Source organism: Staurois parvus, unplaced genomic scaffold (genome assembly GCF_062004578.1).
Source record: "Staurois parvus isolate SC_StPar_1 unplaced genomic scaffold, SC_StPar_1.0 ptg000750l, whole genome shotgun sequence".
NCBI lineage: Eukaryota > Metazoa > Chordata > Amphibia > Anura > Ranidae > Staurois > Staurois parvus.
In genome coordinates this window covers 3,042,454-3,067,185 of record NW_028318546.1, presented here as the reverse complement: position 1 = coordinate 3,067,185, position 24,732 = coordinate 3,042,454, and the positions used below count along the sequence as shown (strand labels likewise).

The following is a 24,732-nucleotide window of genomic DNA, read 5'->3' as shown; positions in this document are numbered from 1 at the left end:
AAGGCCAAAGGAAGAAACTGGGAATAGAAGGATCTGATCAGTAAGAAGAAGAAGAAGGTAAGGGGTGAGTTTACATAAATGAAAGTGTGGAAAACATATTTAAAAGTACTGGGCAATTTTACAAAATGTAAAGGTGTTTGAGCCACTCCTTCCCCATGTACCTAAAGTAAAACACAGGACGGCCCCTTTTAAGTTTAAGGCTGGCTCTCAATGTATTAGATCCATGGAGGAGGAATGGGATTGAAGAGAAAAAGAAAAGTTTCTATGCCTTTAAGAAATATATAACTTGTATAACTACAAAAAGGCTTAAATTTTTTCAATCGACTACCTTGGATAGAGAATATGAAATTAACAATTTTATATTGTGCAATCCTACATATGTCACCAACATACTGGAGTGCCCATGTGGCCTCCAGTATGTAGGAAGGACAACTAGGAAGCTGGTTCAGAGATTAATGTTTACAATATAAGGAGGGTGTTATTTAATTCACAGTTCATCATGCCATTTCTGTATACACCACAAACAGTGTAGTCCTAGATTTAAAGGAGGGTGGTCTAATCTAAAAAGAGTAGTATCCAGAAACAAGATGAAATTGATGTATTTGTGGGATACTTAGATATTATTTGGGATACTATGACCCCTAAAGAGTTGAATGAGGACTTATTGCTTTTTAAAATAATGATTAGAATTTTTTAATACTTAGGCACTGTTTTTCAAAAAACTGTTCTGGGTTTAAGGCTGAACGTTACTAAATACATATGTGCAGTATAGATATGAGCCTATTACTTAAAGATTTGATAGTAGAAATTAGTAAATGGTTTTTTGGGATATTTAGGAAAGTAAAGTAGCACCAGAGTCTCCTGCTTCTGAGGAAGTCCTGGCAAGGAATCATGATGAATGGAGACTACTGATGCTGCTACATCCATGAGGCACATCTCAGCTTCCATAGTGAGGAGACAGTAAACACAAGCTTCTTCTATCAAGTTCTGGCCTTTGCAAGGATATCTAAACAAGTTTTGATTGGTTTTATATCATATGAGGCTTTTATCTCCCTATCAAATTATAATATGCATCAGGGATTGTGGAGCTGGACTAGTCAAAGGGCCTGGCAATAGGATTTCAATGTACTAGAAGCATATTTTGACCTACTGATATATTAAAAGGTCAAAACGCTGTGTGCTTACTTTACAAAGTGACAAGAATTGGTGATTGGAGGAAATAGATTTACCATGTTTATATGTGGGACTGGAGTACATGTTTAAGACTGTGAACACTTTGTAATCGACACCTATATATAAGATCACTTTTTTGGTACTGCAATTGTGGACTGAAGATCACTGTATGTAATTTATCTTGTGCTTTGACTCCTACATTTTTATATGTGTATGTTGAATATGTATTTGAAGAAATGTGGCTAACATCAGTTTTGGGTGGAGCACTTTAATTTGCGAGTATGTTTGTACTTAGTCGGTTTCACTAAGCATTATCATTTAAAGGATAATGCTGAGTATTGTTAGTGATCTTTACAAAGAAATGACCGTTATTCGTTTTGGGTGGAGCGTTGTTTTTGTCCATCCAATTAACTTGTATTGTCGGCCTCCTCTATGCACCATCATGGTTTTTCAGCTAAGTTTCCTCCTATAACTTAAAGACTCCATAAACATGAAGAATCTGACATCACGCCTCAATGAAAAGCAGCATACTGACAAAGTGACAGACCAGTCCTCATACACAGTCCATGACCAAACTGAGGAGCCGCTAGAAGAGATCTCATCATAGCAATGCACTGACAAGGCAGACTGGAAGTTTCATGTCAATCCAGCCCTTGCTGAAACAGCGTATGAAGCCTGAGAGTGAATGCTAGAGGCTGAGCACCCTGCCTAGACATACTGCATATATTAATGATGCACAACCCAGCAGCAGCAGCTGCATCTCCCGTGAGCTGTGCCTCGCCTAAAACACATCGCAATGACACACACAGATGTTTGATGCCTTAGGATTCCCTTGGATTGATAGCCTTAGCTCAGGGCACATATATCCCAGCAATACTGCATTGAGCTGTGTTCAATGTACCTTCCTATCGACCCAGCAGCACACTTAGCACACAGCATTGCAGTCTCCCGCTTGATTTCCAACCCAGACCACACATGTTTTACAAGTGACCCCCAACAGCGCCTTTCTTACCTTTGGTTTCCATTTCTGCCCTTTGACAAGTGCTTGGAAGTTTAGAGAACTTGCAATCTCTGCTGATCCCCTCTGCAGAAATCCTCCTTGCAGTCTATAGGTTGATAATGCTGTTTCTCTTCTTCCTAGGGAACCCTGCAGCCCTTGATCTGCAATCAAGCATCAGATGACATTGGTAAGCTATGGAAGGAATGGCAGTGAGCAGCAATCCAGAGTAGAAGGGAGGATGCATTCAGGTTACCTGGGTCTGGTGCTGCAGAGTGGAGCTGTCCTCTGACTGTGGTGCTGCAGGTGTAGTGCCAGCTCAGCCCACTACAGCCTCGCTATGTACAAGATGAAGAGCTGTGGCCTGGACTGCGCATGTCCTCCATTCTCCCCTATCTAGAGCATTACACAAGCCTTCCTGGGAAACAGTGCTGTAACATTTAGTCACCGAGATCACAAGGTAAAACCTGGCGTGGATTTCTTACTGCACACGGGGCAAAGTGACATCACATATGGCCAGGGACTGCTGTGCATGCAGGACACAGCTCATCTTTTACATTCTTAGTCTACCAGCTTCTAATTAAAGAGAAATGCAAATGATTGCATGGGATGATTAAAGTACATGGAAACCTACTCACTGAAAGCTCACATAATCATTAACCTGTCACTGCCATTTTTAAACACTTTCACACGTGTGTTAAAATCTTTTTTTTGCTGGAAAACAATGTTAAAGCAGTATTAACCACTTGCCTACTAGACACTTTCACCCCCTTCCTGCCCAGGCCAATTTTCAGCTTTCAGCGATGTCACACTATGACAATTGTGCGGTCATGCAACACTGGATCCAAACTAATTTTTTAGCATTTTTATTTAGACAAAAAGAGCTTTCTTTTGGTGGTATCTAATCACCACTGCTTTTTTTTCTTTTGCTAAATAAACGAAAAAAGACAGAAAATTATGAAAAACAAAGTTTTTCTTCGTTTCTGTTATAAAGTTTTGTAAACAAGTGAATTTTCTCCTTCACTGGTGTGCACTAATGGCTACTGATAGGCACTTATGAGGCAGCAGCACTGATGAGCACTGATAGGCTGCACTGATGGGCACTAATAGGCACTAGTGAGACAGCACTGAGCACTGATAGGCTGCACTGATGGGCACTGATAGGCACTAACGAGGCAGCAGTAATGAGCACTGATAGGTTGCACTGATAGGCACTAAGGAGGTAGCACTAGTGAGCACTGATGGGCTGCACTGATAGGCACTAATGAGGCAGCACTATTGAACACTGATAGGCACTAATGAGGCATCACTAATGAGCACTGATAGACTGCACTGATAGGCACTCATGAGGCAGAACTGATGAGCACTGATAGGCTGCACTGATGGGCACTGATAAGCGGTGCTGATGGGAACTGATAGGTGGCACTGATAGGCAGCACTGATGGGCACTAATAGGTGGGACTGATGTGGAGGCACTGATATGCAGCACTGACAGGCATCACTGATGAGCGCTGATAGCCAGCACTGATGGGCACTGATAGCCAACACTGATGGGCACTGACAGGCATCACAGATGGGCACTGAAAGGTGGCACTAATGGGGTACACTGATAATCAGGGCACTGATTATCAATATAGATGTCCCCTGTTTAGATCGCCACATACTGGCTCTCCTGGCAGCTCTACCGGCTAACAACGTGTGAGGAGAGGACTGCCAATAACCGGCAATTCCTGTTTACACTGTGATCAGCTGAGATTGGACACAGCTGGTCACATAGTAAAGAACTGCTCTGATTGTCCAAAGGGTCATGCCTGATGCGTGCCCCAGGGTGCATGTGGGGGCGTGGTTCTGGGAGGATGCCCATGGATGCCTTCCCAGAATTAGCTGATCGCACTCTAGCCATCTTTTGGCAATAGCACAGTCAGCAAGTGGTTAAAAGAGAAGATAAGAGAAGTTTAGGGTTTGATTATTTTTTAGAAATTATGCTTCCCTAGGTGGATGCAGCATCGGTCCAAACCTGCGTCTGTCCCCCGCCAGCTGTAACACTGAGAACTAGATCAAAGATTGCTGATTGCTGATCTCTCAGTGCTCCGTGAGCAGAGTGCTGGTGACTGTCAGCCGCTGCTCTCTGCTCTGCACTCCCCACGCTCATTGGTGCATTGAGCTGTGAAGGGGGAAGGAGTTAAAAGGCTGAGCCAGGTGCCAGCCCATGCATTTGGGTGGATCCCGACTTTAAAGTTGGGATCTTTCCCCAGTATGGACTGGATGAGTGACGTCAGCTAATAGCAGAATGCAGTCTGCTGTTGGCTGAAAACAAGTCACAGGAGTGCAGAACGAACTGCACTCCTGTGATCCACAGGTGAAATACAGCCAAATGAGCTTTGGCTGTACTTCTCCTTTAAACCCTTAAATAAAAAAATGTAATATATTGCAGCTTACCAATCATTAGATGTGGTGGCTGCATTAGTTTTCTTTTTTTTTGTTTTCCTTCCCCTCTGGTGATCTGGCCAGAAACACACCTCCTGTATTAGAGTGCCTCCACTCTGGATGAAGGAGCAACAGAGACACCTTTGGACAGCAGCATTGTCAGTCTGGCAGAGGGGATTAATAGATGCACGAGAAGATTTAGATACAATTACAAATATAGTTGGGTTGGTGCAGAGCTCTCAACAAAATATTAAACTCACATATACCAAATTTAAAAAAAATCCACTTAAACTTGCTGCAGGTGGTTGCCAGCTATTACCTTGTAAAACTGTGAGCTATTAACTTCAGTCCAATGTGTGAAACAAAATCTAAAGAATAGTAGAAACTGTGCTGGTTTTATTTGCATACAATTTATAATCTGTTGCTGCCAGCTATGAACTTGTAAAACACAAATTCCAGGAAAAATATTTATTTTCCCATGTAGTGGGGCTGCCAGCACTGCATGGGTCAAATGCCTGTTTTTGTCTAGGGGTTTGGAAAGCAGAACTATACCTGTCCTCACCACTTCTGCCCCCCCCCCCCCCACACACACACACACACTAGCGTTCTTGTGAATGGACTGTTCCTGAAAGCATCACACCCATAGACTGGCTCTGGACGTGAGGACTGCAGGAACAGTCCACTGCTGGATGTGGGGGAACGCTGTTTTTCGGTGGATCGGAGGGCAGAGTAAGTATAGCTTTTCCCTAAGCCCCTGGACAAAACAAGTAGTTAACCCATGCAGTGCAGGCACAGCCCCATTGCATGGGGAAATAAAAGTTTTGACTGGAGTTCTGCTTTAACTGACAATATGAATGACAACTACAAATCCACTTCCACCAGTCCTTATCATAAAGTGCTCATGCAGTGTAAAACTTCTCACTGTCCAATATATAAGCAATCCAAACAGAGTGCTTCCATTAATAGCACCCTTCCACCATACCAAAGTGCTCTCCCTTTTGAAAAGCCACTCACCAGATACTTATGACCTGTTATATAAACAGGTCCCCAGCGTTCTATTAACATCCTTTATTTCCACCAGTCTGGCTCCAAATGGCACCTTCTCCAGCTCTTCCACTCTCCACCTCCAGATACATACTAAGGAATTACCAGGATACAGACCACAATAGTGGATGTTTAATTTAAAAAAATCCCCACACATTAAAATTCACTTTTAGGCTGACAAATTTTGTTAGCATTGAGAATCAATAGCACCTCCAGGTCCAAGGCAAAGTGACCATAAATGACACAGCTGGATGTGATGTCAGCATGTTGCCTCTGTTCAGCTGGAAACCACATGTAGCATTTTTAAGTGGAATTTTTTGATTCAGTATATTTATTTTTTGAGAGCGCTGCACCAACCCAACTATATTTGTACTACTTTACTATTTTCCATTTTATACATAGAAGGTGTACAGCACTTACAACACTCTATTTTGCACATTATTTCCAGAAGTGCAGAGGTTCATTGTAATATATTTAGATACAGTTGCAAGAAAAAGTATGTGAACCTCTTGAGATTACGTGGAGTTTTGCATGAATTGGGCATAAAATGTGCTCTAAACGTCATCTAAGTCACAACAATAGAAGAACACAGTCTGCTGAACATAATACTACACAAACATTAGATGTTGCCATGGTTTAATTGCACATAACATGTAAACACTCACAGTGCATGAAAACATTAAATAAGAATGGAGTACATGGGAGGACACCACGGAGGAAGCCATTGCTGTCCAAAAAGAATATTGCAGCACGTTTGAAGTTTGCAAAAGAGCACCTGGATGTTCCACAGCACTACTGACAAAATATACTGTGGACAGATGAAACCAAGATTGAGTTGTTTGGGAGGAACACACAACACTATGTGTGGAGAAAAAAAGGCACAGCACACCAACATCAAAACCTCATCCCCACTGTAAAACATGGCGGAGGGAGCATCATGGTTTGGGGCTGCTTTGCTGCCTCAGGGCCTGGACGGATTGTTGTCATTGATGGCAAAATGAATTCCAGAGTTTATCAAGACATTTTGCAGGAAAACGTACGACCATCTGTCCGCCAACTGAAGCTCCGCAGAGGATGGGTGATGCAACAGGACAATGACCCAAAGCATACAAGTAATTCAACAAAACAATGGCTGCAACAGCACAGAATACGCCTTCTGGAGTGGCCCAGTCAGAGTCCTGACCTCAAACCGATTGAAATGCTGTGGCATGACCTTAAGAGAGCGATTCACACCAGACATCCCAAGAATATTGCTACACTGAAACAGTTTTGTGAAGAGGAGTGGTCCAAAATTACTCCAGATCGTTGTGCAGGTCTGATCTGCAACTACAGGAAACTTTTGGTTGAGGTTATTGCTGCCAAAGGAGGGTCAACCAGTTAAGTCCAAAGGTTCACATATTTTTTCCTCCCTGCACTGTGAATGTTTACATGTTATGTGCAATTAAACCATGGCAACATCTAATGTTTGTGTAGTATTATGTTCAGCAGTCTGTGTTCTTCTATTGTTGTGACTTAGATGACGTTCAGAGCACATTTTATGCCCAATTCAGCCAAAACTCCACGTAATCCCAAGGGGTTCACATATTTTTCTTGCAACTGTACACTACAAAAATTTAAGTTGAACTCCAGTTTATAAGCAGTTAGAGAAACATATTTTTTTTTAATTTTGGAATAAAGGTTTTACATAAATAAATCAAAGCTAATCATTGTAAGCACCCCTGTCAGTGTTAGAGGGTTTGTCCCAACCCTCCAACTGCTACATATGCAGGAAAGCTTGTTCTATTCAAAAACAACAGACTTTCCCCTCCATTACTTTTCTGGGGACAGCCCAAAATTTGGGACTTTCTTTACTTTCACTTTCAATGATAATGGTAAACAGGACAAATCGAGAGGGTGAATCTCCCTAACAGGGGCACTAACTACAATGAAACCCTGACACGCATTCTAATCCCTCTCCACTCTATTCAAGACAAAAAAAGTTTGGTTTTTAGTTATACTTTAACCCCATTTAGTAAAATCCCATTTTTTATCTATTTTTGGTCTGGTTCTCCTTTCTCTATTCCTATGGTTTGAGCCACTTGGTCCACATTGAGGGGAAGCTTTGCTGTGTGGGAGCCACCTCACCAGAGCCACTGAGCTTGTTTGAGGTTTTCCTTCATTTGACTGCATGTACATGTTCAAAAGTTCCCAGTGCCTCTTTAACTGCTTCCCGCCTGGCCTATTGTCAAAGGACTGCAGAGTGGGAGTTCTACCATCCTCGGTGGGCATCCTATGATGTCTTCCCAGTGTGCGCCAAGTGGATCCAGCGGTCCATGGGACACAGCATATGATAGACCGGTATATCAAACTGGTACCATATGATCACTGACTAGTCACAGAGCTCATCACAAATGTACACAATGAATGGGTTTCATTTATAACCATTCATTGTGTACTTTTGTGATGAGCTCTGTGACTGGTCACAGTGATCACATGGTACAGAGCAAAAAAAATCGAAAAAAAGATTACAACTTCAACATACTCACCATGCCTCTTACTAAATACCTTGGGCTGTCTACTTTCCAAAAAGGGGTCATTTGGGGAGTAAGTATTTGTACTGTCGTGGAATTTTAGGGTCTATAGAAATGATAGAACATCAGGACTGATCAATGTCCATATATATATATATATATATATATTTATTTATATCATAGTTACCAAGGTATATATATATATATATATACACACACACACACCATAGTATTTGCGCAGCGGTTGTTAAAATGCAATTTTTTTTAAAACACTTTAGTGAATTAAAAAAAAAACACAATATACGTTCCAATTTTTTTGTAAATATAAAAGAGGATGTTATGGTGAGACAATAGATACTTAACATGTCATGCTTTAAAATTGCTTGTGGAATGGTGACAAACCATGGTACTTAAAAATTTCCATAGGCGACGCTTTAAACATTTTTACAGGTTAAGTGTTTAGAGTTACAGAGGAGGTCTATAACTAGAACTATTTCTCTTGCTCTAACTATCACGGCGATACCTCACATGTGTGCTGCGAACACCGTTTACATATGCGTGTGCGATTTGCGTATGCACTTGCTTTTGTGTGCAAGCATGGTGGGATGGGGGTGCTTTAAAAAAAAAATTTTTCTAAACATCCCTTGTAATAGAAATATGCATGACAGGTCCTCTTTAAGAAGAGATCTGGAGTCAGAAAGACCCCAAACCTCTTCTTTACCTTTAAAAGCAAAAGATCAATAAAAAATGTTTTTGAACTTTTGCTTTAAAAGAGAAAAAAACTTGTTTACTCCCGCCACCGACCGGAAGTGACGTCATGACGTTGCTCCAGTCCTCCATCATGATAGAGGCTATCAAAGACCAGAGAGTCTTTCATTGCCACCATCTTGAGGAGTAAGCACAATTGGATCATTTTCTGGCCAAGCTAGCGTAAACGCAAGCGGGAGGGAGGGGCTGTTCCCTTCCTCCGCTATGGAAAGCGATACAGCAGCTCAAGAGCCACTAGGACCACTTTCATGTGAAAGCCAGCTATTCACTGAAAAAACGGTACCGGGGTTATGGCTGATTTTTACAGCCATAACCCTGGTATACCACTTGAAAAACGCAACGGTTATATACGTATTGCGGACTTCAAGTGGTTATTGATATAATGCTACTGCGGCTTCCTTGGTTCTCTTTGGAAGAGCATTTCAAGGTGTCAGTGAGAGAATTATTATCCATCTTCTGATACTGGTGTCACAGAAACCACACGGTGGATTGCAGCGTGTCTTGTGTTGGACTACACATATACTGTACAAACACATATTGATCTCTTTCAAATTGAGATCAAAGAATCTGATAAGAAGCTACTGTATATATTTGTGGTAGAGGATATACAATTGGCACTTTTGTATGCAAATTGATTTCCGTCACAGCACTCATTTGGACTAATTTTTTAAGCACTTTATTACATGGACTTTAACTTGCAAGCATATCAATTGTATAACGCAAATGTCCTTGTTCAGTTTTATATTTTTTGCATATTTGCACTTTTTGTGATTTATTGTTACAAGCAATACTGGGAATATCTTATACTTATCATTATAGGGGAATCTTGATGATATTTGAGTAGCGCACCATATTTTGTTATTATTATACAGGATTTATATGGCGCCAACAGTTTGCTCAGCACTTTACAATATAACGGGAGACAATACAGCAGCGATACAGTTCAATACCAGGGGGTTAGGAGGGCCATGCTTTTGGAGTTTACAATATTTTTGGATTATTACATAATTTGCAGTGTTTGGGCTATTTTGGTTGCAGCACTCCTTTATTATATTGTTCTAACATAATAATTCACTAAGCGCAGGGTATACCAATTTTATGACTGAGTAATTGGCATTCAAAATGTTACAGAGGTTAAAGCTGAAAATTGGCCTGGGCAGGAAGGGGGTGAAAGTGCCAGGTATTGAAGTGGTAATAATGTTTTTCTGGAGTACTTCTGGTGGAGGGTGCAAGTGTCTGTGCCAAAGCTCATTACACAGGTATGTTCCACTATTGTAATAATATGTATAGTATAGATGAAACCTTTGTGCATCAAGAACAATCAGTGTAAAACAGTGCAATCAATACTGACAACCTATCAATAAATGGCAATAAACATAAATAAAGATCCATGTGAACGTATCCTTGAACAATCTAAAAAAATATTGCTGTGCACAACCAATGAATAAAAAATGATAATCAATAAAAATCAAGTTCATATAAGTTCGTGTTCACTCGTCCATGCACTCGTCGTGTTCACTCGTCTTATCCCTGACCAGTATTGGATTTAAAATTCCAGGGAGAAATATTAACCCAAAAAGGCATACACAGGACTGCCACCAGGAATCCCCCAATAGGTGTATGCTCACCTTAAAACTAGGACCTTATTTACGAGAGCCAATGAAGGCTTCAAACAATCTGGAATCCGAGATGGCTGCTAGAGGTGTGTATCTGATGGATATACAGGAATTGACAGCTGGTGACAGGACATTCCACTTCAAACCAGGGGTCAACTCAGAAAACAGAAGAGAGCCTCATAGTGGAGCCTATAAGACAAATTGTATTGATTAAGTGCCAATTCACACCATGTCCATATCTGAATCGCACAGGAGCGCACTGTGCATTTGTGTGCAAATTAAACCGTATGCAAAACATACTACATTTGCAATCTACAGCACCCCAAACTTTTGTACCATGTGATCCGGGTACATTGCATTTTCAAAAGTAGTACATGCTCTCCTTTTGGTGTAATGCGATTTTAGCCCATTCAAGATTAATAGGCTGAAATCGCACCACACAGAACCGCATGTGAATCGCACAGGAACACACAGCAGGTTCCCGTATGATTCTGATGCGGCATGATGTGTGAACTGCGTTTTTACTATATTTTTTTAAAATACTTTCATCAGAGTAGTTCGATGTTACCATAGTAACATTGTACTACTTTGAGGGGGTGATCAGGGATTTTTTTTTTTTTTTTGTTTACACTTTGATTGCTGGTACAATGAAGATCATTGCACCAGCAATGCTTTGAACTGTCATAAATAGGTTAAGTTCATGACAGTTCAGAATACACTATATTGCCAAAAGTATTGGGACACCTGCCTTTACACACACATGACTTTATTGGCATCCCAGTTTTAGTCCGTAGGGTTCAATATTGAGTTGGCCCACCCTTTGCAGCTATAACAGCTTCAACTCTTCTGGGAAGGCTGTCCACAAGGTTTAGGAGTGTGTCTATGAGAATGTTTGGCCATTCTTCCAGAAGTGCATTTGTGAGGTCAGGCACTGATGTCGGACGAGAAGGCCTGGCTCACAGTCTCCGCTCTAATTCATCCTAAAGGTGTTCTGTCAGGTTGAGGTCAGGACTCTGTGCAGGCCAGTCAAGTACCTCCACCCAGACTTCCCTCCCCCAGAGTTCCTCCTTCCCAGGCTTACTCATCTATGTCTTTATGGACCTTGCTTTGTGCACTGGAGCACAGTCATGTTGGAACAGGAAGGGACCATAACCAAACTGTTCCCACAAAGTTGGGAGCATGAAATTCTCCAAAATGTCTTGGTATGCTGACACATTAAGAGTGGCCAAGTCCAACCCCTGAAAAACAACCCTTCACCATAATCCCCTCTCCACCAAATGTTACATTTGGCATGATGCAGTCAGGCAAGCATCATTCTCCTGGCAGCCACCAGACCCAGACACGTCCATCGGATTGCCAGACAGAGAAGCATGATTCATGACTCCAGAGAACATGTCTCCACTGCTCTAGAGTCTAATGGCAGTGTGCTTTACACCACTGCACCTGACCCTTTGCATTGCACTTGGTGATGTAAGGCTTGGATGCAGCCATGGTCATGGAAACCCATTCCATGTAGCTCTCTATGCACTGTTGTTGTGCTAATCTGGAGGCCACACAAAGTTTGGATGTATTTATTGACTCTTCAGACAGTTGGTGACTTCTGCACACTGTGTGCTTCAGCATGCCCTGACCCTGCTATGTCATTTTACGTGGCCTACCACTTCGTGGCTAAGTTGCTGTTGTTCCCAGTTGCTTCCACTCTGTTATAATACCACTAACAGTTGACCATGGAATATTTAGCAGAAAGGAAATTTCATGGATGGATTTATGGCACAGGTGGTGACCTATCATGTGACCACGGTTGAATTCACTGAGCTCCTGAGAGCGACCCATTCTTTCACAAATGTTTCTAACTAGGGTCGTTGGTTCGAATCCCAACCACGGCACCACCTGCCTGGAGTTTGCATGTTCTCCCTGTGCCTGCGTGGATTTCCTCCGGGTACTCCGGTTTCCTCCTACACTCCAAAGACATGCTGGTAGGTTAATTGGCTCCTGTCTAAATTGGCCTTAGTATGTATGAATGTGAGTTAGGGACCTTAGATTGTACACCCCTTGAGGGTTAGGGACTGATGTGAATGTATAATATATATGTAAAGTGCTGCATAGATTGACGGCACTATATAAGTACCTGAAATAAATAAATAGAAGCAGTCTGGGCTGTGTGTGCCCAAAGATATACACAGCACTGGTAAACCATGACCCCGCTTCCCCCTCAGAGAAGATTAACAGACGGCAGCAGTAGCCTATTGCTCCACTACCCTCAGTTTCTCCTGTGAAAGCAGGAAGTGAGGGTAGCATTGCTGGAGCCTGTGACAATGACATGGAGCCATCTAAATATTTATGAATGGGGGGAGAGCAGGTAGTAGGTCATTGTTTTACCTTTATGCACAAAATGCATTAAGGTAAAAAAATTTGACTTTAGAACCATTTTATTACCCAGTCACAAACTTGGATGGGTCCAGGACAACCTGGGCTCAAAAGAAGTAAGTTGAATGAAGCTTGAAATCTGACTGAGGACATCTAGTGGAGGAAAATAAAGTATTATATACAGTTGCAAGAAAAAGTATGTGAACCCCTTGGGATTACGTGGAGTTTTGCATGAATTGGGCATAAAATGTGCTCTGAACGTCATCTAAGTCACAACAATAGAAGAACACAGTCTGCTGAACATAATACTACACAAACATTAGATGTTGCCATGGTTTAATTGCACATAACATGTAAACATTCAGAGTGCAGGGAGGAAAAAGTATGTGAACCTTTGGACTTAATAACTGGTTGACCCTCCTTTGGCAGCAATAACCTCAACCAAACGTTTCCTGTAGTTGCAGATCAGACCTGCACAATGATCTGGAGTCATTTTGGACCACTCCTCTTCACAAAACTGTTTCAGTGTAGCAATATTCTTGGGATGTCTGGTGTGAATCGCTCTCTTAAGGTCATGCCACAGCATTTCAATCAGGTTGAGGTCGGGACTCTGACTGGGCCACTCCAGAAGGCGTATTCTGTGCTGTTGCAGCCATTGTTTTGTTGAATTACTTGTATGCTTTGGGTCATTGTCCTGTTGCATCACCCATCCTCTGCGGAGCTTCAGTTGGCGGACAGATGGTCGTACGTTTTCCTGCAAAATGTCTTGATAAACTCTGGAATTCATTTTCCCATCAATAACAACAATCCATCCAGGCCCAGAGGCAGCAAAGGAGCCCCAAACCATGATGCTCCCTCCGCCATGTTTCACAGTGGGGATGAGGTTTTGATGTTGGTGTGCTGTGCCTTTTTTTCTCCACACATAGTGTTGTGTGTTCTTCCCAAACAACTCAATCTTGGTGTCATCTGTCCACAGTATATTTTGCCAGTAGTGCTGTGGAACATCCAGGTGCTCTTTTGCAAACTTCAAACGTGCTGCAATCTTCTTTTTGGACAGCAATGGCTTCCTCCGTGGTGTCCTCCCATGTACTCCATTCTTGTTTAATGTTTTCCTTATTGTAGATGTGACAACAAAAATGTTAGCATGTGCCAGAGATTTCTGTAGGTCTTTAGCTGACACTCTGGGATTCTTCTTTACCTCATGCAGCATTCTGCGCTGTGCTCTTGAAGTCATTTTTACAGGACGACCACGCCTAGGGAGAGTAGCAACAGTGCTAAACTTTCTCCATTTGTAGACAGTCTGTCTTACCGTGGACACATGAACATCAAGGCTTTTGGAGATACCTTTGTAACCCTTTCCAGCTTCATGCAAGTCAACAATTCTTGATCGTAGGTCTCCTGAGAGCTCTTTTCTGCGAGGCATGGTTCACATCAGACAGTGCTTCTTGAAACCAGTAAACCCAAAACAGGTGTTTGTTTTTTAAGGGCAGGACAGCTGTCAGCAACACATCCAATATCATCACACTGATTGGAGTCAAGGTTGGCTCACTCCTGGCTCCAATTAGCTCTGGGAGAAGTCATTAAGCTAGGGCCTCACATACTTTTTCCTCCCTGCACTGTGAATGTTTACATGTTATGTGCAATTAAACCATGGCAACATCTAATGTTTGTGTAGTATTATGTTCAGCAGACTGTGTTCTTCTATTGTTGTGACTTAGATGACGTTCAGAGCACATTTTATGCCCAATTCATGCAAAATTCCACGTAATCTCAAGGGGTTCACATACTTTTTCTTGCAACTGTATATATATATATAAAACAACCTACTAACTGCAAAAACCAATGGCCATTACTCAATACTCCTACTAATCGACCTCTCTGCGGCTTTTGACATGGTTGACCATCCCCTCCTCAAAAAACTACACTTTTTTGGCCTCAGCGACTCCGCTCTCTCTTGGTTCTCCTCCTATCTATTGCAGCGCTCCTTCAGTGTTACCTATAATGCTGCCACCTCCTCCTCACTCCCTCTCTCTGTAGGGGTCCCCCAAGATTCTGTCCTTGGACCCCTTCTCTTCTCCATCTACACCTCCTCCCTTGGTCACTTGATAAACTCCCACGGCTTCAATTACCATCTCTATGCTGATGACACGCAAATCTATCTGTCTACCCCTCATCTCACCCCTTCAGTTTCCACCCGAATCACTAGCCTACTAAGCGACATATCGGCTTGGATGTCACTCCACTTCCTCAAACTCAACCTTTCCAAAACTGAGCTCCTAGTATTCCCCCCTGCCCACGCCACCCCCACTGACTTCACCATAAATATTGCTAACACCATCCTCAGTCCCTCCCCTCACGCCAGGGTACTAGGTATAATCCTAGACTCCCATCTGTCCTTCCAGCCCCAGATCCAATCGCTGACAACATCATGTAGACTTCACCTACGCAACATTTCCAAGATACGACCGTTCCTAACCCTGAAAACCACTAAGCAACTTATTCACTCCCTTGTCATATCACGCCTTGACTACTGTAACTCCCTCCTCATTGGCCTACCTCATTGTAGGCTATCCCCCCTCCAGTTTATCATGAATGCTGCTGCCAGACTCATCCACCTCACTAACCGTTCCGCATCCGCCACCCCTTTCTGCCATTCCCTCCACTGGCTCCCAGTTGCCCAACAGATAAAATTCAGAATTCTAACAATAACATATAAAGCCATCCACAACACTGCCCCAATTTACATAACCGATCTTATCTCTAAATATCACCCAAACCGTACACTCTGCTCCTCACAAGACCTCTTACTCTCTAGCTCCCTTATCTCTTCCTCCTATGCTTGTCTCCAAGACTTCTCCAGGGCGTCACCAATCCTCTGGAACTCCCTACCCCAATCTATCAGACTATCACCTACTCTACTTGCCTTTCAGCGATCACTGAAAACCTTTCTCTTCAGGGAAGCCTATCCCGCCCTCTGCTAATTCTGGAATCCTCTACTCTTCCAACCACTCCATCCCCCACAGTGACTACCTACTGTACCATTCACCCCTCCCTCCTAGATTGTAAGCTCCAAGGAGCAGGGCCCTCAAATCCCTCTTGTATTGAACTGTATTGTTACTGTTTTGTCTCCCACTATAATGTAAAGCACTGAGCAAACCGTTGGCGCTATATAAATCCTGTATAATATATATATATATATATATATATATATATATATATATATACACACATACATCAGTGGTTCATATAGTGAATCACAAAGGACAAGGGGGCACTCTTTATGTTTTACGTCTGGAGGAAAAGAAATTTAATCTCCAAACATGGAAAGGTTTCTTCACAGTGAGAGCTGTGATAATATGGAATAGACTCCCTCAAGAGTTGGTTCTGGCCAGCTCAGTGGATTGATTTAAAAAAGGCCTGGATTGTTTCTTAGATACACAAAATAAACCTGGATACTATTTAAAGGTAAAGATGATCCAGGGAATTTTCGATTGCAGAAGCAAATTGGATCATGCTTTGCTATGTTTTTTGCCTTGCTGTGGATCAACTGTGGGTGTAGGATTATAACTTTTTTTTTCTTGGAAATGGTTGAACTGGATGGACTTTTGTCTTTTTTCATCCAGACTAACTATGTAACTATGAATTAATAATGAGCTGCGTTATATAAGAAAATTCAGCAGAGCAGAACATTTCAATAAAATCTTAAAAATAATTTTTAAATTGACTTTGAAATTCAGCGACAAGAATGAAGAAGGTGTTTGCTAGTTAACTGTAATTAGCTGCATCCATAACTTATAGCAATAATTTGTAAAGAGGCATATTTTCTGATGAAAGGTTAATAGCCCTGCATTGTAGGTGGTGATGCCGAGGGACTGCCCACAGACTGAAGCTTTGGGGAGAAGTGGAGGGTACTGTTGCTACTGGAGTGGGAGATCAGCAGTCCTCCATTCCTGGACATAACAAACATTTATCCTTTGCAGTGTAGGGATTGGGGGGGTCATTGCAATTGTAGAATTTGTCCTGGAGTTGGCCTTTAATCCTTTTATTTCCATTGAGATGTGCCTTACAGCAGTGGCAGCTGTGGGTTTTTTTTTTAAATCAAGTAATAAGAGTGAGTGCACAAAAAACTAAAACAGCTGCTAGCATAAAAGGATGAACCCCTCGATCCTCAAATAGAACATAATATATATATATGCAGCGCTAAAATTGAAGTGACTAAGTGCATAACACGCAAAACTGAGATTTGCGCAAAATTGGTGAATTCCAAGTGTCAGCAAAGTGACAAGTGCAAAAGTGAATGGATGAAGATAATATCATTGAGTAAAGTGACAAATTGATTGTGAATGTTCTAAGACAAAATCAATAAAAACAACTCAATAATCTCTTAAGAAAGGAATTATTTAAAACATATGAAGTCCAGTGAGTTGGTGAATGGATGAGAAACACCTAAAAATGAGATGGAAAGTTCCAAAAACTTCTATAACATCTAAAATCCAGTGCAGGTGACTGCTGTGGTCAAAGGAATGAAGTATGCTTGCACTTACCAGAAGCGCAAGCTAAATGTGCATATAAATATCATATCCAAAAGGGACCCTGGTGGTCATCATGGATCTGGTCACAACCTGGGGGAGGGGGGCTCCAATGGCACACACACACCGGACAGCACTCCAGACCTCGCAGCAAACCAATCCAGCACACATTGACACAGGTATAGCTCCTTAGGCTAATCCAGCCACTTTACACCGCTATGTCCACCATGATGGCGGCGGGTAACAGATAGGAGGGAGTATCGGTAACGCTTTCCGGATAACCCTTAGTCTTCGACCAATGAAAAAAAAAGAAAAGAGTGCAGGCTGTGGGGGGTTTAAATACGCTCTCAGCAGCTATAGCAGCTAGGACTGTGTGTGTCAGAAGATTACTCTCTGCTTTCTGATGAAAGTGACTGGGTGGCTATACAACCACTCAATCACCTTCAATCACCCCCAGAAGTGTACCTCTTCCTCTGCCATGTTTCCCAGGTTTCGCTATTCCACCTGTGGGCCCATGGTGGGTGTTTCCTGGTGGAGGGGAGGGAGACCAGAACATGTCCATTCACTAATCTCCCCTAGCTGAAGAGATCCTGGAAGCAACATGTACAACGTCACATTTGATTTCAGGTGTCACTTTCCCTGGTGACTGTGGAAGGGAGGAAGCTTATGGAGCACCAACTGCACTGCCTTTGCATCAATGGAGGGCAGGCGAGACATCAGGGGTCAAAATAATAATAATATCAATAAAGGGAACCTGCCATAACAACACTTTTGGTCCCACATGTGATACAGATAAAGTTTTGATGAAAAAAAATAAAGTTCCACCCAAGCACTTAAACTCCCTCCCAAAAAAAAAAAAATGTTGGAGCCTGCTCCACCCCTACTTACACACATATGAACATAAACACACACGTCAGGGTGCCTTTATACAAAAACGTTGCTTGTGACATATGTTACATATCCTTGTGTACATCAGAGCAAGTGCAATAATTTTAGGGACATTATTTCTGGTTAACTCTCCAGGGATTACCTGTATGGGCTTTAAAGCATTACCTATGGAAAATACAGGGTACGGATATTCGTAGTCGTTTTAAGCTTGACATGCTTGGCATCGATTTATTTTTACTGAAAATCTGACCTTGTACAAAAATTGGAACTGCCACTATTTTATTCTCTAGAGTCTCTGTTTTCAGAAAAAAAAATATAATCTTTGGGGGTTTAAAGTAATCTTCAGGCTTAAAATGATCATTTATACATATGTGCACAAACTGCTCTGGTAGTGAAGGTGTAAGGCCTCTTTCACATGGGCATACTTAAGCTTTGGAGGGCTGTATTTGTCCACATAGGGGTGCACAGGTGTCCTGTGCATCTACATGCAGTCCCATTCATGTCAATTGGGATGCAGAGACCGCATGGACACAGCTGCTGCTTCCAATTTGATATCTGAGTGGGTGCAGGTGTACTCCCCCAAAAACACACTGTAGGCATTCGGGGACATGCTTAAGTGTGTGAATGAGGCTGAGCTGGGCTGTTTGTATCCATATACACATACAGCACCAGTAAGCCATGCCCCTGCTCCCTTTGCACAGGAGTTTGACTGACAGCAGCAGGAGCCTATACCTTAATGCAGGAAATGCATTAAAGTAAAAATAATTTTGACTTTAGAACCACTTTAACCTGTTCCTGCCCGGCCAATAGCAGAATGATGGCTGAGTGGGACTCTAGTGAATCCAGGTGGGAGTTATATGATGACCAATCACAGCAGGTCACATGGCAATTGTAAACAATGGATGGCTTCCTTTCATGCCATCCATTGTATACAATTGTGTCACTAGTTGTGATTGGTCACAGTGGCCACATGTACAGACTGGGCCAATCACAGCCCATCTGTGTCATGTGATTAGCCGTGGTCAATCACAGCTAATCACAACGAAAAAAACCCTGAATGAATCAATTTCATTCAGTTAAATGCTTGCTTATAGCAAAGAAATTCTTTGCTATAAGCAATCATAATGTGTAAAAAAAAAAATTAAATACCGATCACTTCCCCAAAGTAGTACAATGTTACTATGGTAACATTATACTACTCTGGTCACAGTGTATTATGAAAACAAATCTTAAAAAAAGAAAAAAATTAATAACAAATGTTAAAAATAATTAAAAAATTGAAAACATTTAAAAAATATTTTTTTTTTTCATACTGTCACCAGTCAGTGTCCCTGATCACTGCCACACCAGTTATATGATGATGGTGTATTGCACTGGTGACAGTATGTTAAAAAAAAGTGTGTGAAAATTAAAAAAAAATTATGGCAAAAAAATTCCAACTTCAAAAAACTTGCCATGCCTCTTACCAAGTACCTTGGACTGTCTACTTTGCAAAAAGGGGTAATTTGGGGGATATCTGTGCTATCCTGACATTTTTGGGCCTTAAGAAAATAGTTTAGCCGTCAGTACTTCAGGATTGATCGATTTTCAGATATATCCCATAGTTTGTGAACTCTGTAACTTTCCTACAGACTAAATAATAAATACTGATTTGGGTTATTTTCACCAAAGAAATGTAGTAGAATACATTTGGCCTAAATTTATGAAGAACAATTATTTATTTGCAAACGTTTATAACAGAAACATGAAAAACGTGTTTTTATTTTTGAACTTTTCGGTCTTCTTTTGAAAATATAACAAAAAAAAATTAAAAACATTGGTAGTGATTAAATACCACTAAAAGAAAACTCTAGTTGTGTGAACAAAACGACAAAAAATTTAGTTTGGGTACAGCGTTGCATGATCACACAATTGTCATTCAAAGTGTGAGAGTGCTGAAAGCTGAAAATTGGTCTGGGCAGGAAGGGAGTAAAAGTGCCCGGTATTGAAGTGGTTAAGCAAATCAATTATGTGAAACATATGGAAGCTGCCACTGCTTATCTTCTGTTAATTCTATCCATATGGCTGTTATACTGACCCTCTGGGTTCAGAACTTTATAGGTCATAGACTCATGCAGATCAGAAGTCAGAGTAATGTCAGAAAGCCTTATCTACATACTTGTTCTAGGTCTGTGTCTAAATGATGCCATAGCACTGGTATGACAACCAATCTGCTAACACTTGCACATGGAACTGTTAGCAATAGAGGCCTCCTAGCTTCTCTCCTGGCAGATTTCCTTTGATAGTTCATATTCAAAAGTAGGATAAGAATTAAAGTAAGGGGTGTAGGCTTAACTGTTTGGGTGACAATGAGTGGTTGGGTAGATGACATTAGGGGCTGCATGGGTGCTTCTTAAAGAAATTCACAAGCGTTATTAGAGCTGAAAGCTTTGCCCTAAAAGTAAGCATATGATCTCTTTATTGTTGAAAGGTATTTTGGGAATTTTTTTTGTCTGAATTTAGATCTATGTATATCCCCAATATGTTTAAATCCACTTACTCTTGATTGACTCAATAACTCTGCTGAAAGATGTTTACAAACATCAACTACTCTTTTGGTAAAATAATACTTTCTAAGGTTAGTTTTTGGCTTCTTCCACTAGTTTGAGGTCATGTTCCCGTGTTCTTGATCTTGGCTTCATACTGAAAATACTAGCCTGATGGAACTTAATTCAACCCTTGATGTACTTTATCTGTCAGACCTTTCGCCATTTTATTTGCCCATTTCTGGACTTGTTATCGTATCTTTTTGTACTCGTGCTCTCCAAAACTGGACACAGTATTCTAAATGAGGTCTGACTAAAGATCAATGTAGGGGAATCAGGACCTCCTTTTTCCTGGTGGTGATCCCTCTAGTGCAGGCATACTCAACCCATGGCCCGCAGGCCAAGTGTGGCCCATGGAGCTGTCTGATGTGGCCTGTGACCTAATGCAACCCGCAAAGCCTCCCTCAGGTTCACACTGCTCTACTTAATGATTGCCAGTCCTCCATAATCCTGGCAGCTGTTATGCACAAGTCACTATTGCAGCCAGCTCCCTGCTTTTCTCTTTCCTTCCTAACACACAAACACGGGGAGAGGAGCCTTTAGCCAAGTGGATTACATCTAGTGGCATAAATACAGGGGTTCTGAAAGTGGAGTCTCACAGTTGTGTGATGAGCTTAGTGTCATTCCAGGAGCATGTGAGTCCATTATGTGTTATTTTATCTTTGCTTAATAAAGACGTTAATTGCACTACTAGGGCATGCGTTTCCTTGGTCTATTGTTTTGTGTTCAGATTGTCCACAATCCTTGTTTTGGCAATTTAAGAGATGGCTGGAAAGACCCAGATATAGTGAAGGCTACAAAACTAGTTTGGAGCTTTTTTGACTGGTCACACCTGAGTGCGAGAGTGGGATTAATGGTGATCTGGTTACTAAAAAATTAGATTTTTGTTATTATGATTGAACTGTGAGTAAACATCCAATGGGGATTGGTGCCATGGAAAATGATGATCCTGATTGTTGTTTAAAATCATATTATGACATAAAATCCTTTTGGCCTGGCATGGTATCCTTTATTTATACCAAGTGTTTAAAGCCAACAGTCTTAACACCTTTACTGAGTTATTTCTACCTAATTCTATGATTTTTCAATACATAGAACTACGACATACAGTGCAAGCCCAGTTCCCGAATGCAATCCCTTCATATGACTCTCTGCCATTGACGGAGGTGATTCTGGGCTCTGTCCCTGCTAAACTGAGCTCCACATTATACAATATCTTACTAACTCACTCTGCAACTAGGTTGGCCTACCGAGCCAAAACTAAGTGGGATCATGATTTGGGAACTGTAGAAAAGGCAGAGTGGGAGGAAATACTGGATAATTACAAAATGGTTTCTCCTAAGGTCTCTGACCGCCTGACCCAGTTGGATATTTTAAACAGAGCTTACCTGACCACAGTCCGTGTCTCTTGTTACATACAATCTTATAGCTCTTCATGCCCTCTTTGTTTATATCATTCCACCTCATATGGTCCTGTCCTGTAGTGAAGACTTTTTGAACTTAGGCAGTCTGGTTTCTACATGACCATATGGGCTTTCCTCTGACCATAGATCACAAACCATGCTTGCTTGGTCTCTTCTCGGAGCCCCACACAGACACATTTTTGAATATATTTTTGCATGAAACATTATTTACTGCTTGCAAAGTGATTGCATGAAACGGGATGCAGGCAACTCCGCCTACATTTGAGGCATGGGTATGGAAGGTGAATTCCACCCTTTTGTACAAAAAAAATTATCTATGTACACAGAAGATGTCCCACTAAATACAATAAGGTGTGTGATCGATAACTTGCTCAACCTGACGCATGCCTCTGAGGCGACCTCTGAGCTATATGTTCATTTGAATTGATCACTTTCAGTTCAATCTTTCAGATATGCAGTTAAATTTTGGGCACCAATTCACAAAAAGAACATTGGGGAACTGGAAAAAGTACAGAGAAGGGCAACCAAACTGATAAGAGGCATGGAGGAGCTCAGCTATGAGGAAAGATTAGAGGAAATTAATTTATTCTCTCTTGAGAAGAGGAGATTAACCATTTGCCCTCCAGAAGATTTACCCCCTTACTGACCAGGACAATTTTTGCATTACGGCGCTGCAGTACTGTGCGGTCATGCAATGCTGCACCCAAATTAAATTTATGTCCTTTTTTCCCACAAATAGAGCTTTCTTTCGGTGGTATTTGATCGCCTGTGTGGTTTGCGCTATGACTATTGACTTTTTGCTATTAAACATGTCCAGTAAAAATAAAAAAAAAAATCAAATTTAGGCCAAAATGTATTCTGCTACATGTCTGCTAAAAATATATTTTTTATTTTTACTACTAATTGCGACAATCAACGACTGGGACTTTGGCGGACATTCTGACACTCGGGGGAACTGACTTGGTGTCACTGACATCCCCAGTCACACCAATACAGTGATCAGTGTTAATAAAAAGCACTGACACTGTACTAATGGCACTGGGCAGTAAGGGGTTAACATATGGAGCGATCAAAGGGTTAACTGTGTGTTGTTTTACTAGGGGCTGTGTCTGTGTGCTACACTGTAAGCACACTGCTTTGCATGGCTGTGCTGTGCACAGCCATGTAAAGCAGTGTGCCAGAGCTGGCAGGGGAGAAAACTGTTTTGTTTACTAACAGTTCTCCCCCCTGTCGTAGATGCTTAGCAATCACCGGGCGCCGGAGAGTAGTCACTGGGCGAGACCTGGTGATTGATAGGCGCAGCAGCAAATGGTGGTACAGGTAGGGCACATGCACGCCCCCTACCCAGAAATACAAAATCACTTATATATATATATAGACACAGGTGAAACTCAAAAAATTAGAATATCATGCAAAAGTTCATGTATTTCAGTAATGCAACTTAAAAGGTGAAACTAATATATGAGATAGACTCATTACATGCAAAGCATGACAGAGGAGCCTCTTAAAGAAGAAGGTACAGGTCTGTGAGAGCCAGAAATCTTGCTTGTTTGTAGGTGACCAAATACTTATTTTCCACCATAATTTGCAAATAAATTCTTTCCAAATCAGCCAATGTGATTGTCTGGATTTTTTTTTTCTCATTTTGTCTCTCATAGTTGAGGTCTACCTATGATGCCAATTACAGGCCTCTCTCATCTTTTTAAGTGGGAGAACTTGCACAATTGGTGGCTGACTAAATACTTTTTTGCCACACTGTATATGGGATTTTGCGCAACCGCGCCACCCTGTAGCAGTACTTCTGCTATAGGGCGGACGGGAAGCAGTTAAGGGGGGATATGATTATAATCTATAAATACATCAGTGGTTCACATAGTGAACTCGGTATAGAGTTACTCACCCTGAGGTCATCATAGAGGACAAGGGGGCACTCTTTACGTCTGGAGGAAAAGAAATTTAATCTCCATATACGGAAAGGTTTCTTCACAGTAAGAGCCGTGAAAATGTGGAATAGACTCCTCCAAGAGTTGGTTCTGGCCAGCTAAATTGATTGCTTTAAAAAAGGCCTGGATTCTTTCTTAGATACACAGAATATAACTGGTTACTAACATTTATAGGTAAAGTTGATCCAGGGAATATCCGATTGCCTTTCAGGGGATCAGGAAGGAATTTTTTTCCTCTGCAGGAACAAATTGGATCTTGCTTGCTGGGTTTTTTGCCTTCCTCTGGATCAACTGTGGGTGTAAGAATATAACTTTTTTATTGTTGAACTGGATGGACTTTTGTCTTTTTTCAGCCAGACTAACTATGTAACTGTCTGTCTATACCATGTTATGCATTACCTGGCAATTTGTACAAACGTTTATGATTCATGTAATGGCACAGTGCTACTTTGTGAAATTGA

General features: G+C 41.5%; 1 protein-coding gene across 1 annotated transcript in view; it reads right to left on the bottom strand.

Moving 5' to 3' along the window:
• The window catches only part of LOC149445028 (fibroblast growth factor 12), a 705,992-nt gene extending 703,415 nt beyond the window's left edge, over positions 1–2,577 (bottom strand). Inside the window, exons 1-2 of the mRNA XM_089654318.1 lie at positions 2,427–2,577; positions 2,186–2,334 (exon numbers count right to left, since the gene is read on the bottom strand). Of these exons, the coding sequence (XP_089510444.1) occupies positions 2,186–2,198 (13 nt within the window). The 5' untranslated portion in view covers positions 2,199–2,334; positions 2,427–2,577. The remainder of the gene's footprint in view (positions 1–2,185; positions 2,335–2,426) is intronic.
• Between the last annotated feature and the right edge of the window lie 22,155 nt (positions 2,578–24,732).